The sequence below is a fragment of the Athene noctua genome, chromosome 1 (assembly GCF_965140245.1).
Source record: "Athene noctua chromosome 1, bAthNoc1.hap1.1, whole genome shotgun sequence".
Classification (NCBI taxonomy): Eukaryota; Metazoa; Chordata; class Aves; order Strigiformes; family Strigidae; genus Athene; species Athene noctua.
The window spans coordinates 45,488,824-45,501,430 of record NC_134037.1 but is presented as its reverse complement, the minus strand read 5'-3'; the positions used below and the strand labels follow the sequence as shown (position 1 = coordinate 45,501,430).

The 12,607-nt window shown below is 42.7% G+C and overlaps 1 protein-coding gene across 2 annotated transcripts in view; it reads right to left on the bottom strand.

Moving 5' to 3' along the window:
• Positions 1–9,877, bottom strand: part of FUT9 (fucosyltransferase 9) — a 103,584-nt gene extending 93,707 nt beyond the window's left edge. The window contains exon 1 of one of the 2 annotated variants that reach the window (XM_074896072.1): positions 9,781–9,877. Coding sequence is in view for 1 of the 2 variants with exons in the window: in XM_074896071.1 (XP_074752172.1) it covers positions 8,494–8,638 (145 nt within the window). In the remaining variant the exon portion in view is untranslated. Of the gene's footprint in view, positions 1–8,493; positions 8,647–9,780 lie in introns of those variants that run through there. The other variant, XM_074896071.1, reaches the window with a different exon arrangement.
• Between the last annotated feature and the right edge of the window lie 2,730 nt (positions 9,878–12,607).

The window sequence follows — 12,607 nt, the reverse complement described above, 5'->3', positions numbered from 1 at the left end:
GTAGTGATGTGAGAGCTAATTAAATTTAGGCTTATTTGAAAGTGTCAGAATGATGTGGGATGAAGAAGCCTATTTTAATAACAGGTAGTCTCCCAGTTTCAAGTTGTACTTGTAAGACTGGCATTTGTCTCCACGTTTTATAATCACATTTTATAAACGTGAAAAAAATGTGACTGCTGGTACGTTCTTTGATTACCCACTGATGTAGTTTGCAGGTTTTGGTCAACTACTTATTTCATTTTACTGAATTAACTCGTTGATATCGTAGTTTATATGTACACACACTCCAACCATTTTCCTATTTATTTCATTGACTGCATGAAATTAAATTACTCTGAAGCTCATGCTGGATATTATCAACTGTGTTAAAATTTCCAGTCCCAAGTTTCATAGCAGTGCTGCTGTGTTTCGCTCCAACATGCAATCAGTTTGGAATTCCTTCCCATTGACAACTGGTACCACTTGTCATGCAAGGCTTAAACTTCTCTTGCCTGGAAAGATCTAAAACCCAAATGTAATTATCATTAACACTTTTATCTTTATGATTGCTTTAACAATACGAATGCTCTCAGCTGCTTGAACTTGCCTGCCCTAGCATACCTGTGGAAAGAAGGCTCTTCATCTCAGTGGGGCTTTCAGGAGACACACTTTAATCAGCTATGTACATTCTAATGGCCAAAATATTTTTAAAGTTATTTTGAAATCTCCTTGCTTTTTCCTTAAATATTCTTTAGTTAGAATCTCAAATACTATCAGCTTGCTGTGAGCAGACACGCAGGCCGCTGCTGGAGGTCCAGCAGTTCAAGAAGGCATGTGCAGAGCACCCAGGCTCAGCAAGGTCAAGTAATGGGGAATTTTGGCTGTGTCCCCCAGGAAGACGTGTCCCCCAGGAGGCAGCTGGTCATTCCTATGCTGCCCAGTCATGCTGCTCAGCAAGGGTGGCTGGTAAGCAGCTGGAGACGAGGTGTGGAGACTGGCTGGGAAGTGAAGTTTGACTCCTTCCCTGATCTTCTCCCTTGAGACTCTAGTATCACTGCTAATAATGCAAGAAATCAGTTGTCTCTTAATGTAGGTGGTTGAGGTGAATGTTGGTTTTTGCATTCTCACTTAAAATTCTAATTATTGCAAGTTCTAGAATTAGAAAAGTCATTATTCTCCAAAATGGCATTTGTTGGATATTATTGCATTTTCTCTCTTCATTCAGCTAAACAGTGTTGCTTAAAAACTCTTTTTTAAGTCTGGTAGTTGCAAGAAACTAATTAGTATTTGTGTCAGAGCAAGCTTACTTTGTTATACTTAAACATTGGCCTTTAAACTACGGATATTTAGAACTGCTGAATAATAGTCTTAAGCAGTTAGTCTGTGAAAATCTTGTATTGCCAGTTTAAATAAATCGTAAAATTGGTATAGCCTAGGTTGATAGCCTTGGCTGTTTAGCTGATAAATTTTATTCCAAACATAACAATACAGACAATAATAATAACTTGATTGCTTTCTAAGCGTAGTTGGATGATCTCCCATTCCATTTAAATACAATATTCAGCAGCAGTGACCATACAATATTTCCCATTTCAAATCCTTAATTTCAAAAGTTTACAATTTTCCATTTTTCAAATTAAATTAGGGATCTTCTACTACTGACCCATCCTAATGCCACTTCTAATTTCAAAGTATGAATTATTTCTATGGAAAAATATTTCTGATGGAGAATTCCAAATCAAGTTCTACCACCAGTTCTACCCTCTCCCTCTAAGCCAGGACTCCCACAGCTTTGCCAAAGAACAGCGAGGACTCAATTCTGACAGTCAGAGTACTTGTGTCATGAGTAACTTAATGTACTCTATCAGCCAATTTATTGGAATACACACATTCCTAAAGCTCTTCATATACTCAAACGATTTCAGGATTGATGCCTTCATTCAGCATAACCTTAATTTTGAGGAAGGTATTTCTTCTTCTGTAGTTTAAGCCAATGGAAAACTTCACTGAAATCCTATTCTGTCAGAATATGCAGTTCTACTGAAATCACAGTGCTCCACAAAACTGAATCTTGCTTAAGTCTTAGTTCGAAAGACAAACCACAGTAAAAGAAATACTCACTTTTTTTTTTTTTTTTTTTTTCCTGATATGTTGGAACGTGTATTACAATATTTTACATTTCAGTCTATCCAAAACAAATTGGGGTAGAAACTTGTCTTTTGAGGAGTTCTAATTTTGCCTCTTTCATTTCAAAAGGAGATATTTGTAGTTTCAAACACCTCTGAAATGTCACCCTGAGAAGCAGAGAAAGCTGGCTTTGTTGATTTATGAGCCTGCTTCACCCCGTGATGTCTGGCATGGTCTACTTGCCACCTGCATCCATCTGTCCTTGGTTAGTAATCTGCTTTGGGTACTGCTGTTGGTACCTGACTTCCTAAGATGTGGTGACTCATCTGAAGAAAGTCTTTGAACATAAAGAGAGTTAATGCTGCTTAATTATTTAGAAGCTATTTAAAAATATTTTGAACTCCTACCCAGTATCTTCATCTGGGGTGAAGCAAACTGGTGAAAAAAACTTCAGGAGAAACTGTGGGGAAATGTAAAGACAGAAATGTAACCATGACGCTTAGTGAGTACTTTATTGTAAGTACTAGCAGTTTTCAATCAAAGTAGCTTAAAATCTCCAATTTGAATCATAGTTCAAAGCAATAAGAAAGACATCATGTATTAGATTACTCTAATCATGGACTATATTTATGCTTTTTAGCTATTTTCTTAAAGAATATTTGAACATCAGCCACTCTTAACCAGTAAAGCACACTAATCAACAAATATAAGCATTAGACAAAATTTGATACTGTTTTTTGCTAATCACAAACAAGTCTGCATCTGTCATGTGCTCAGATTTTTAATTTGTGCATTTTAATATGAAAAATTACAATTAATGTTTTAATGTTAGCTAGATGATTTAGAGTGGAATTTGATCTACAATTAAAGTCCAGAAAATATTTTCTAGGATTGTTTTATCAGGTAAATAAACCAATAATAAAAGTGCTAGATAAATATAAAATTTAAAAAATACATTCCATATTTAAAATAAACCCACACTCATTTTCTAAATAAAAAATAATAATTTTGAATGAAGTATATGTTTTACATCATTCTGTCCTTTGAAGTTTAGACCTTATAGATCCCCATCTCTCACTTCCCTTCTAACACTGAAATGGGAAAACAGGTTTTCCTGCAATTTAAGTTCTAACATATTTTCTCAGTTTGAATCTGCTGTAGCTGCTGTCCTGGATAAACTAAAAGGAAGAAGACATCTGCAGAAAAAACAAGAGACCTTTGAACAGCTGGAGTATCACTTAAATATTCATTTCAGTGTTCAGTTGGTGGCTTCCCTTAGTTCAGTAGCTTTACTTACATAGTAGATTTACATTGTATTATAAAACAGTCACAATAGCTTTAAGCTGATTTTTTTTTTTTTTCCCCAAAAAGAGTAATGGGCGTAATTTATACAAAATAAGCCATTATACTTAAAAATCTATTATGAATAATAGATTCTTATTTTTTACTTATTTCATTTGTTTTCTGACATTTTCTGCTGCTGAGTGGCAGACATTAGGGGTATAAAACCACATCCCCAACATAAGCATTGGAATGTTTTAATTTAGACAGGTATGGGAGTTCATGGTTAAACCACTGTCTACTCAAAAGACAAAATGTAGCATTGTGTGGTAATGAAATATGAGCAAGTATGAGGCTGCTCATGGATTATATATGTACTGCAGAACCAAATATCTGCCAACATAGGATTAACAGTCTCCCTATAAAATTTAAAATTTAAAATTAAAAAAAAAAAAAAAAAGACCTTTTTTTAAAACAAAAGAAAAATATTTGTGTGTTATTAATTCATTTCTCTCTGCTCCAGTTTGTGAAATACAAACATGCATTTTCAGTAAGATATCCTTGAAGGACTAAATGTCTCTGGGGACTGGTAATCACATTTTTGGAGCCTTTCACCTCTAGTTCACTGATTCAAATACAGCCAACATGCAGTAGTGATGGAAAATCATTGCGATTTGAAAGCTGGTTTGTGGCCTGTGTGAAATGAACTTGTTGTTTCACTCCATTTCTTAAGGGATCTGGAAAATGCACTTGGCACTTCTGAAGGCACCAGTGCTGAGAATGCCGAGCTCCTTGCAGGATCCAGCCAGATCCCTGCTAAGCCTCAAAGTGGGGCTGGTTACTCTGAGGATGGCAGAGGCTGAGGCTAACAAATAAAATCCTATTCCAGGCAGGTTTCCTCTGTATGCTGACCACTTGGAGCAAAGAGATCCTCAGTGGGGAAATATTTTCTTCATGTCGAGTACCCAGCCAAGCTGGGCTGCAACAGCAACTCAGTGTGGGGTCACTGCATTGCACTGCTACTTTCTATGCTCCATAAATTCTGGGTAAAAACAGAGTTTCCTTTTCCATTTCTGCCAATCTGGTACTTTTCATTAGCATTATATATACTTAATTTAGGAGGAAAAACTGCAGAAAGACACCACAGAAATTACCGTTCTTTTGAGGATAAAAGTGCGTTAGTGCCTTCTTTTACACAGAGGTATATACCTAGTTAGGAACAGTTAATAAATTGTCCCTTGTCAAGATCATACCTACTATATTCTAGAAAACCTATCTGACAACAGTTTTTCTCATTAGCTACAAATTACCTCAGTTCTATGTTTCCCAGTGAAGGCTTTAAATTGTCTCTTTTACAAGTTCATTTTCTTCACATTAGGGACTTTTCTTTACAAGAGGTATATCTCTTTTTAAGAAAATGTAGCATACAAAAATACATCATTTTTTCTGAACATTTAATATGTTGTATTACGAGCCTCCTCAGAGGAAAGAAAGGTCTATCTTCATTAACAACTAAATATAAAGTGGAGAAATTAAAACATTCAGATGTCATGTTAGCTATATACATTGTCTTCTATGATGTCACATTTGATTTTCTTTTTTTATGACTTTGACAGCATCATATTAAAAATTTGATTGCACAATGACAGTAGAGGCTTTGAATTATTCAGTTTATGAGTGCACTCTTGCAGGAAGACTATTTTGTACTTCTTGCCATTTCTGAAAAATTGACATTTAAAAACATGTAAAAGGAAAGGGAAAATGATTGCTAATAACTAATTAATAACTCAAGCTTGGCAAAGGTAACCTCATTTTAATAGTATAGCACACAAATTAAAACCAGATTAAATATAACATGCAACGTGTTTCAAAAGTCACTTGAAACATAATTCTCAGGGTGACATTTTGGCCCCAGTGAAATCAATGGCAAGACTCCAGTTCAGTGGAGCCAGCACTTCCTCCTAACCAAAGAAATCCCATACATTTCCAATCTGGTTTTAGTAACTATCTGTCAGAATTCTTGTGGTACTTAATTAAATTAGCTTTAATTTTTCCCTTTTCTTAGAATCTGCTCCAGCTATTAATGCTTAGTGAAGTCACTGGGCTTTTTTCCATTCGACTCCCATAAGGGAGTCAGAACTCTTGGGTAATTTTTGCAGTAGTCTTTACAGGTTTATACTGTGTATTTTCCTGTGATAACTGGTTTTGCCAGGTTTTGGTTTTTTTTTTTCCATTTTACCTCTGTCTAATGTTAAATAAGTGCAATCTGTTGGTTCATTTATATCAAATAACTTGAGCTGTAGCCCTTTTCAGACTGACCAGATTTGTCTTTCTTCATTACAATTTAAGGTTATTTTAAAATCACTAAGAATATTTTTAAATCACTAAATTTGGAAACATCTGCTCTCCAGCTTGATTAAATTCAGCTAGTCCTTTCATATCAGAACCATAAAACAAATAATGCCATTTTAAGAAACGTGCTATTACCACCATGCAAAATGAAATTTTAGTGGTATCAGATATGAAAATATAATTCAAATTCAAATCCTTTTCCCAGTAAACATAACTATTGTTTAGCTAGTTGGTCCCAGTAAAACTGCCCCTAGCTGTATATACATTATTCTTTCTTGCAAGGTTTATCTCAGCTGAGCTGTCTGGTCAGGTAAGAACTATAGGCTTGAGTACAGCTTGAAAGGGTAAAGCTTGAAATATTCCATACACGACACGAATAAATCCTTCCAGGTATGGCAATGGGGAAAAAATACAAATGATCTTGTCATGTACTGGTTCCTCAAAAATGGTTAGCAGAGATGTCTTTGATTCTGCTTACAGCAGTGCCTGGGGAGAATCCCATACTGATTTAGCTGGGATCAGAATCGTGACCACAGTTATACCAGAAATGTGCTGATATGCCCTCAGAAATATCCGAGGTTTGTTCAAGAGTTTAGTTTGTCATTAAAAATATATTTTTTGCTGTTCTTCATCTCTCTTCCAATATCTCTCTGTTCCAATTTGAAGATGACAAGAGTGCCTGTTTTCATTATAAGCAATGAAAATTAGTTACGGATCACTTACACTACATTATTTTAGTTCACCTATTTAACCTGAATCTAGTCTGTTTCAACACATGAATCATCCTGGGACAGCATTTTTTCATTCTTAAATGAACCATTGCACACTCGTGTTGCTTTTCTACTAAGACAAATTTATTTGAAAATGTACAATTGGACACAAGATACGACAATTCAGTAAAATTTCATCCTGCAATATCAATATCAGTCTGCAAATATTTGCTGGAAATAAAAATGGGAGCCTCCAGAACAAAATCCTTCTGTCCTTATCATTTACTGCTCAACCTCTACTCAAGCAAACTTTAGCTGAAGACAACAAATGGTACCTATAGAAGCACAGATTAAAAACTGCAAAATAATATAGCCCTCTACTGATTTCATGTGTTTTTAACATCCACCCTCAGAAAAGGCTTCACAGTTTAAACACTGTGTCCAAAAAACCACTATTGATTAAACTGAAATCAGAATCAGAGTGTTCCCCTTACAACTCTTTGTGGTTTGACTGAGAACAGGGTGACCATTACAGGTGACAGAGAAACTTATTTCCATAATAACCTTTAAATCTTATTGTTTCAAACTGCGACCAGCTGTGGCAGTTAAGATGTGATGAAATCTTTCTGATGAGTCTTATGCAGATTCCTCTCTGTATCACAAGAAGAAAACTCATCATCTTGTACAGAAAATCTAAATCTACAGAATTACAGGCTTTCCCCTCCCACAAATGTGTGTTGTATGCAGAAGTGCTTGAAACCCTTTACCCAGTGTAATGCAGGACTAAGATGTCTTCTGTAAGTGAGATACTATGAAAAAGTAGAAGTGAAACACATGAAAAAGAAAACCACAAAGCCAAGCAAAAACTCCAACAAAATTTAACAAAAAGCAGGAATTATGGAAAAAAAAAAAATGTTTTCCCCCAGCCTCCTTCAGTCTTAAGTGTTATCACAGCACCAGCTTCTGGAGAAGGGAGTGAAGATTTAGTGTGAATCTTATATTCGTACTTGTTGGCTATTTGGCAAAAAGGCAAGAGGTTGCTCTTTTTTTTTTTTTTTTTTTTTTTCTTTTTAAAGGCACTTTCCAGGTCTTTAACATTATTCTAAGCCAGAGATGCTAAATAAGAGGGAAGCGCTGCTGCCATAACAACACTGCGACAGGGAACTATTGGGATACAGATAGTTACTACACTACCTACAACCAACCGTGTGCATCATGACACATAAAAAACAGAAAACGCTTCTCAACCTCAGCATCCCATCATCTGCACGCTCGGCTATGGGCAACGACAGCAAAACGAGCACAGACTTCTGCCCCCCCCCCCCCCCCCAGTCCCCCCCCCCCCCCTCCGCACCATACACCGTCCAAGCTTTAGTCTTTATTTAATTCATTATTTCCTGGGGGGATCGTCAGAAAAGTCCATCTGAGCGCTGAGTCCCGCCCGAAGCCGCCCCCCGTGCCCCGCGGGAAGGGCCGCGCTCCGCTGCACCCGGCGGCCCCGGGAGGGGGACCGGGACCCGCCGCCGCCCCCCGGGGGGGGACTCCGGGGACGCCGCCAACTCTGCTGAGCCGGGTCCACCCCGCCTTCAAACGGTCCCTTGCAAAAGTTAAGGCGCTGCCCCCTCCCCCGAGCCGCCCCGGGCGGGGGGGCTGCGGACGGCTCCTGGCCCCGGTTGAGGAGCGGGGCTGTCGGGGTATCTGTGCGTGTGCGAGACCCCCGTGGGAGTGGGCAGCGGTGCCCGGGAGGGACAGCAGGGCAGGAGCCCCCTCACCCCCCACCCCCCCCGCGAAGCCCCGGGGACCCCCCTGCTGCCCCGCGGACCTTCCGCCGCCGCGGGGAGGGCGCGAGCCCGGGCCAGGACCCTCCGTTCCCCCGCGGGCGGGGGCAGGGTGAGCGCGGTGCCTCCCGCCGCCACCCCCGGCTCCCCCCGCGCTCGTCCCCGGGGCCGCCCCGGGATGGGAGGCGCGGGGGAAGGAAGGGGGGAGGGAGGGGATGCACGGCAGGTGCTTTTACCGGGGGGGGGGCCAGGGCCCGGTGACTCACCCGTCCGAGGCGGGGGCTGCGGGTAGCGCGGCGGCGGCGCTGCCCCCGGGGCGCGGGGGGCGGCGGGGCAGGAGCAGCAGCGGGCGCGGGAGCAGGGGCGAGCGGCGGGGCCCGGGCTGCTCCTGGGCGCGCTCTCGCTGCCCATCCCCGGCGCTGCCGCCGCCGCCGGAGGAGGAGGAGGAGGATGCGAGGGAGAGTCAGCCCCGGGCGCGGGCACGCGCAGCGGCGGAGGAGGGGGGGCGGGGAGCGGCGCGGGGGCGCGCAGCGAAGGGGGAGCAGCTGGGAAGCGCGGGCGCTCGCTCCCGCAGCCCTCCGTCCCTCGGCCCTTCGTCTCTTCGTCCCTCAGCACTCATATTCTCATCCTTGCATCCCTTCTCCCTCATTTTCTCGTCCTTGCATCCCGCGTCCTCCCATCCCTCCATCCTTCACCCCTCCATCTTTCCATCCGTCCATCCCTCACCCCTCCATCCCTCCACCCCTTATCCCTACATCCCTCATCCATCCATCTATCCCGCCATTCCTCCCTCCCTCCCTTCCTCCTCTCCCTCGGCCGCCGAGCCGCGGACCCTTCCGCGGTCCGGTTTTCTCCGCCTCCCCTATACTCCCCCGTCCTCCGCCGCGGGGTGGCCCCGGAGCCCCCCGGGGCCGCGGCGGGCGCGCAGGCAGAGCCGGTGGGCGCGGGCGCGCTGCTGCCCCGCCGGCGCGTCCCCGCGGCGCGTTTCCCCCCCCGGAAGGGCGATCTGCTCCTCTGAAGGGCAGGAGGTCCCCAGCCCCGCTTCCGCGACCCCCCCAACGCCGAGGGGAGAAGCGCTTCTAGCGCTTGCCTATCCTGCTCTTCCTTTTTTCTTTCTTTTTTTCCCACCCGGCAGGAGAAAACAAAACCGTACTGTGATGGGGAAAAAAGGCGGTAAACAAGGGGAAAACATATAGAGGACGATAAGCATTGACTGGCTGAGAGATAAGCCATACACCGGAGTAGTTCTTAAAAGCAGTCTTTCAAGCCTGCTCCCGAAACCTTCCCGGATGTTTATTTAGGATCAAGAGTAATTATTTTAACATTAAAAATAAAAGAAGCAACAGCCCAAAGTGTATCGTGTAAACAGGAGACCTGTAAATCAAGTATGTCAAATAAAGAAGCACACAAAACACCGGCTACCAACTCTCTATCCTTGCTCTGAACTCTCCCTGCATTATATAATGTTGATAAACTGCTGCGAGTACATTTGGGGAAAAGATATAGCGATGATGAGAACATAGCACTATATTAGAGTACATTAGTAGCCTTACCTGCCAAGTAGTTGTTTCAGAGGTTCATCTGTGTGTTTCTCATTAGCCTTCCAAGTAAACAATTTACTAGATGCTCAATGCAGACATATGATTCCCTGGTGTCAGTGTCTCTGTCCTAGACGTTTCTGAATGGCTTGTGGATTATTAATTTACTATGCTCTTCTGCTCTGCCTTGTACCAAGAGCTGTGCAGGTATCAACAGCTCCCACTTGTGAAGCGAGGGAAGAGAGAGATTGGGTAGATTTCCACACAGCTTTACATTTCAAACTGCTGATTTGCTGTAAGGGCTACAGTCACTTAAGAGAATTGGTCTGGTCTTCTAACACATTCATTCCAAAAGAGACCCCTGACCCAAAGTTCACTAAAGACAGCACAAATATTTCTATAACCATGGTGGGAACTGGTTCAGCTCTGAGTTCACTGGTGGCATGAAGGTATTTCTGAGTGCCACAATTCTAGTAAGAGCTAGTAAGAACTAGTAAGAACTCACTGGGAAAAAGAAAAAATACTAAGATGGGCATCTTTTTCTTAAAGCATTGAGAGAAGGTCAGGAGACTTCTGCTCCCCTGCAGCCATTGGCAAAAATATGTTCTAGAAGGCAGATTACAGCCCCTGGCTGCAGGATGTCTTCTAGTCTCCATAGGCTCAAACAAGCCACAAAATACAGTAGGCAAGGGGAGGGAAAGAGGGGACACTGCAAAATTTTTAGGTCCAATTTTGTGCATCTCTAAAGCCAGTAGGAGCAGGACTCAATGCTGCTCTCAAGAAGATTCTTAAATTAATCTTTCAGTGGTTTTCTCTTCTCCCGTCTCAGTCCTGGGGTTAGATCTGAGCATCCCTTTATCTTACAGATTTCTGTGCTAGGAAAATAAGGAGATGATTGGTGGCACCTAACATTGCTTCAGTAGTGGCAAATCAACCCTGATGAATTTGGTTTCCTTCTACAATGGGGTTACAGCATTAGTGGATAAGGGAAGAGCAACTGATGTCATCTACCTGGACCTGTGCAAATCTTTTGACACTGTCCTGCATAACATCAATCTTTCTACAGATTTTATGGATGGACCACTTGGTGGATAAGGAATTGGCTGGATGGTCACACTCAGAGTTGCAATCAATGGCTCGATATCCAAGTGGAGAGCGGTGATGAGTGGCGTTCCCCAGGAGTTGGTATTGGGACTGGTGCTGTTTAACATCTCTGTCAGTGACACAGACAACAGGATTGAGTGCACCCTCAGCAAATTTGCCAAAGACACCAAGCTGTGTGGTGTGATTGACAGGCTGGAGGGAAGGGATGTGCCATCCAGAGGGACCTTGACAGTCTTGAGAGGTGGGCCCGTGCAAAACCTCATGAAGTCCAACAAGGCCAAGTGCAAGGTCCTGCACTTGGGTCAGGGCAATCCCAAGCACAAATACAGGCTGGGCAATGAGTGGATTGAGAGCAGCGCTGCAGAGAAGGACATGGGGATATTGATGGATGGAAAACCATGAGGCAGCAATCTGCACTCACAGTCTAGAAAGCCAACCATATCCTGGGCTGCATCAAGAGAAGTGTGACTAGCAGGTCGCGGGAGGTGATTCTTTCTGTCTGCTCTGCTCTCATGAGACCCCACCTGGAGTCCTGTGTTCAGCTCTGGGGCCCCCAACTTATGAAGGACATGGACCTGCTCGAGTGGGTCCACAGGAGGCCACAAAGATGGTCAGGGGGCTGGAGCACCTCCCTTATGAGGACAGGCTGAGAGAGTTGGGGTTGTTCAGCCTGGAGAAGAGAAGGCTCCAGGGAGACCTTATAGTGGCCTTCCAGTACTTAAAGGGGGCTACAGGAAAGTTGGAGAGGGACTCATCATCAGGGAGTATAGTGATAGGACAAGGCGTAACTGAAAGAGGGTAGATTTAGATTATCTATAAGGAAGAAATTCTTTACTGTGTGGTTGGTGAGACACTGGCACAGGTTTCCCAGAGAAGCTGTGGCTGCTCCCTCCCTGGCAGTGTTCAAGGCCAGGTTGGACGGGGCTTTGAGCAGCCTGGTCTAGAGGAAGGTGTCCCTGCCCATGGAAAGGGGGGTGGAACTAGGTGATCTTTAAGGTCTCTTCCAACCTAAACCATTCTGTGATTCATTCTGTTTCCTCTGTACTTGTCCCCGCCCTCCATCCTTCTCCCACAAGGACTATAGACTACTAAGAGAGAGAGTAGTGAGCAAAGGGAAGGGAAAATGGTTCAGCGGGAAAGATTTGGACTCTGTATAGATAATGACATCTCTGAGCAAGAACTTATCCAGCATGAATGGCACAGAAATTGGCTGCTTTTTTTTTTTTTTTTTTTTAACATAGTACAGGGGTTTAGTATATTTAAAGCAGTTTTTAATATAGTTAATTTTCTTGTTCCTTTCTTGCTCAGTAGTGGCTGATGAACAGCTTCAGTAGGGATAACTGAGACCAGGTGTAATAGTAGCTTGGTATTATAGTTAGAGTGATTCCCAAGAAATGGGAGACTGAGTGTTAACGTTTTTTTCTCTGAGATTCAGAATAGGAAATAAACCGCTGAGGTCCTGTCTGTTCTCAGATGAATGACTTTAGCTCTCTCCTAGCTTTGACTACAAATTTAGTCTGCATCAAAGCAAGCACATATATGCCCACAGATTTTTATTTTTTTTTTCCATGAAAATTATTTCATCGGAATTTTGTCAGTTCTTCAGGAAATTACAGGGCTCTTTTCAGATTCTTGCCTGGTCTTTATATATATGTACAAAGATTTATGTTTATGTACAAGGATTTATCAAGATTTTCTGGTTTTAAATTATAGCAGCATTTGTTTTATGTCGAATACA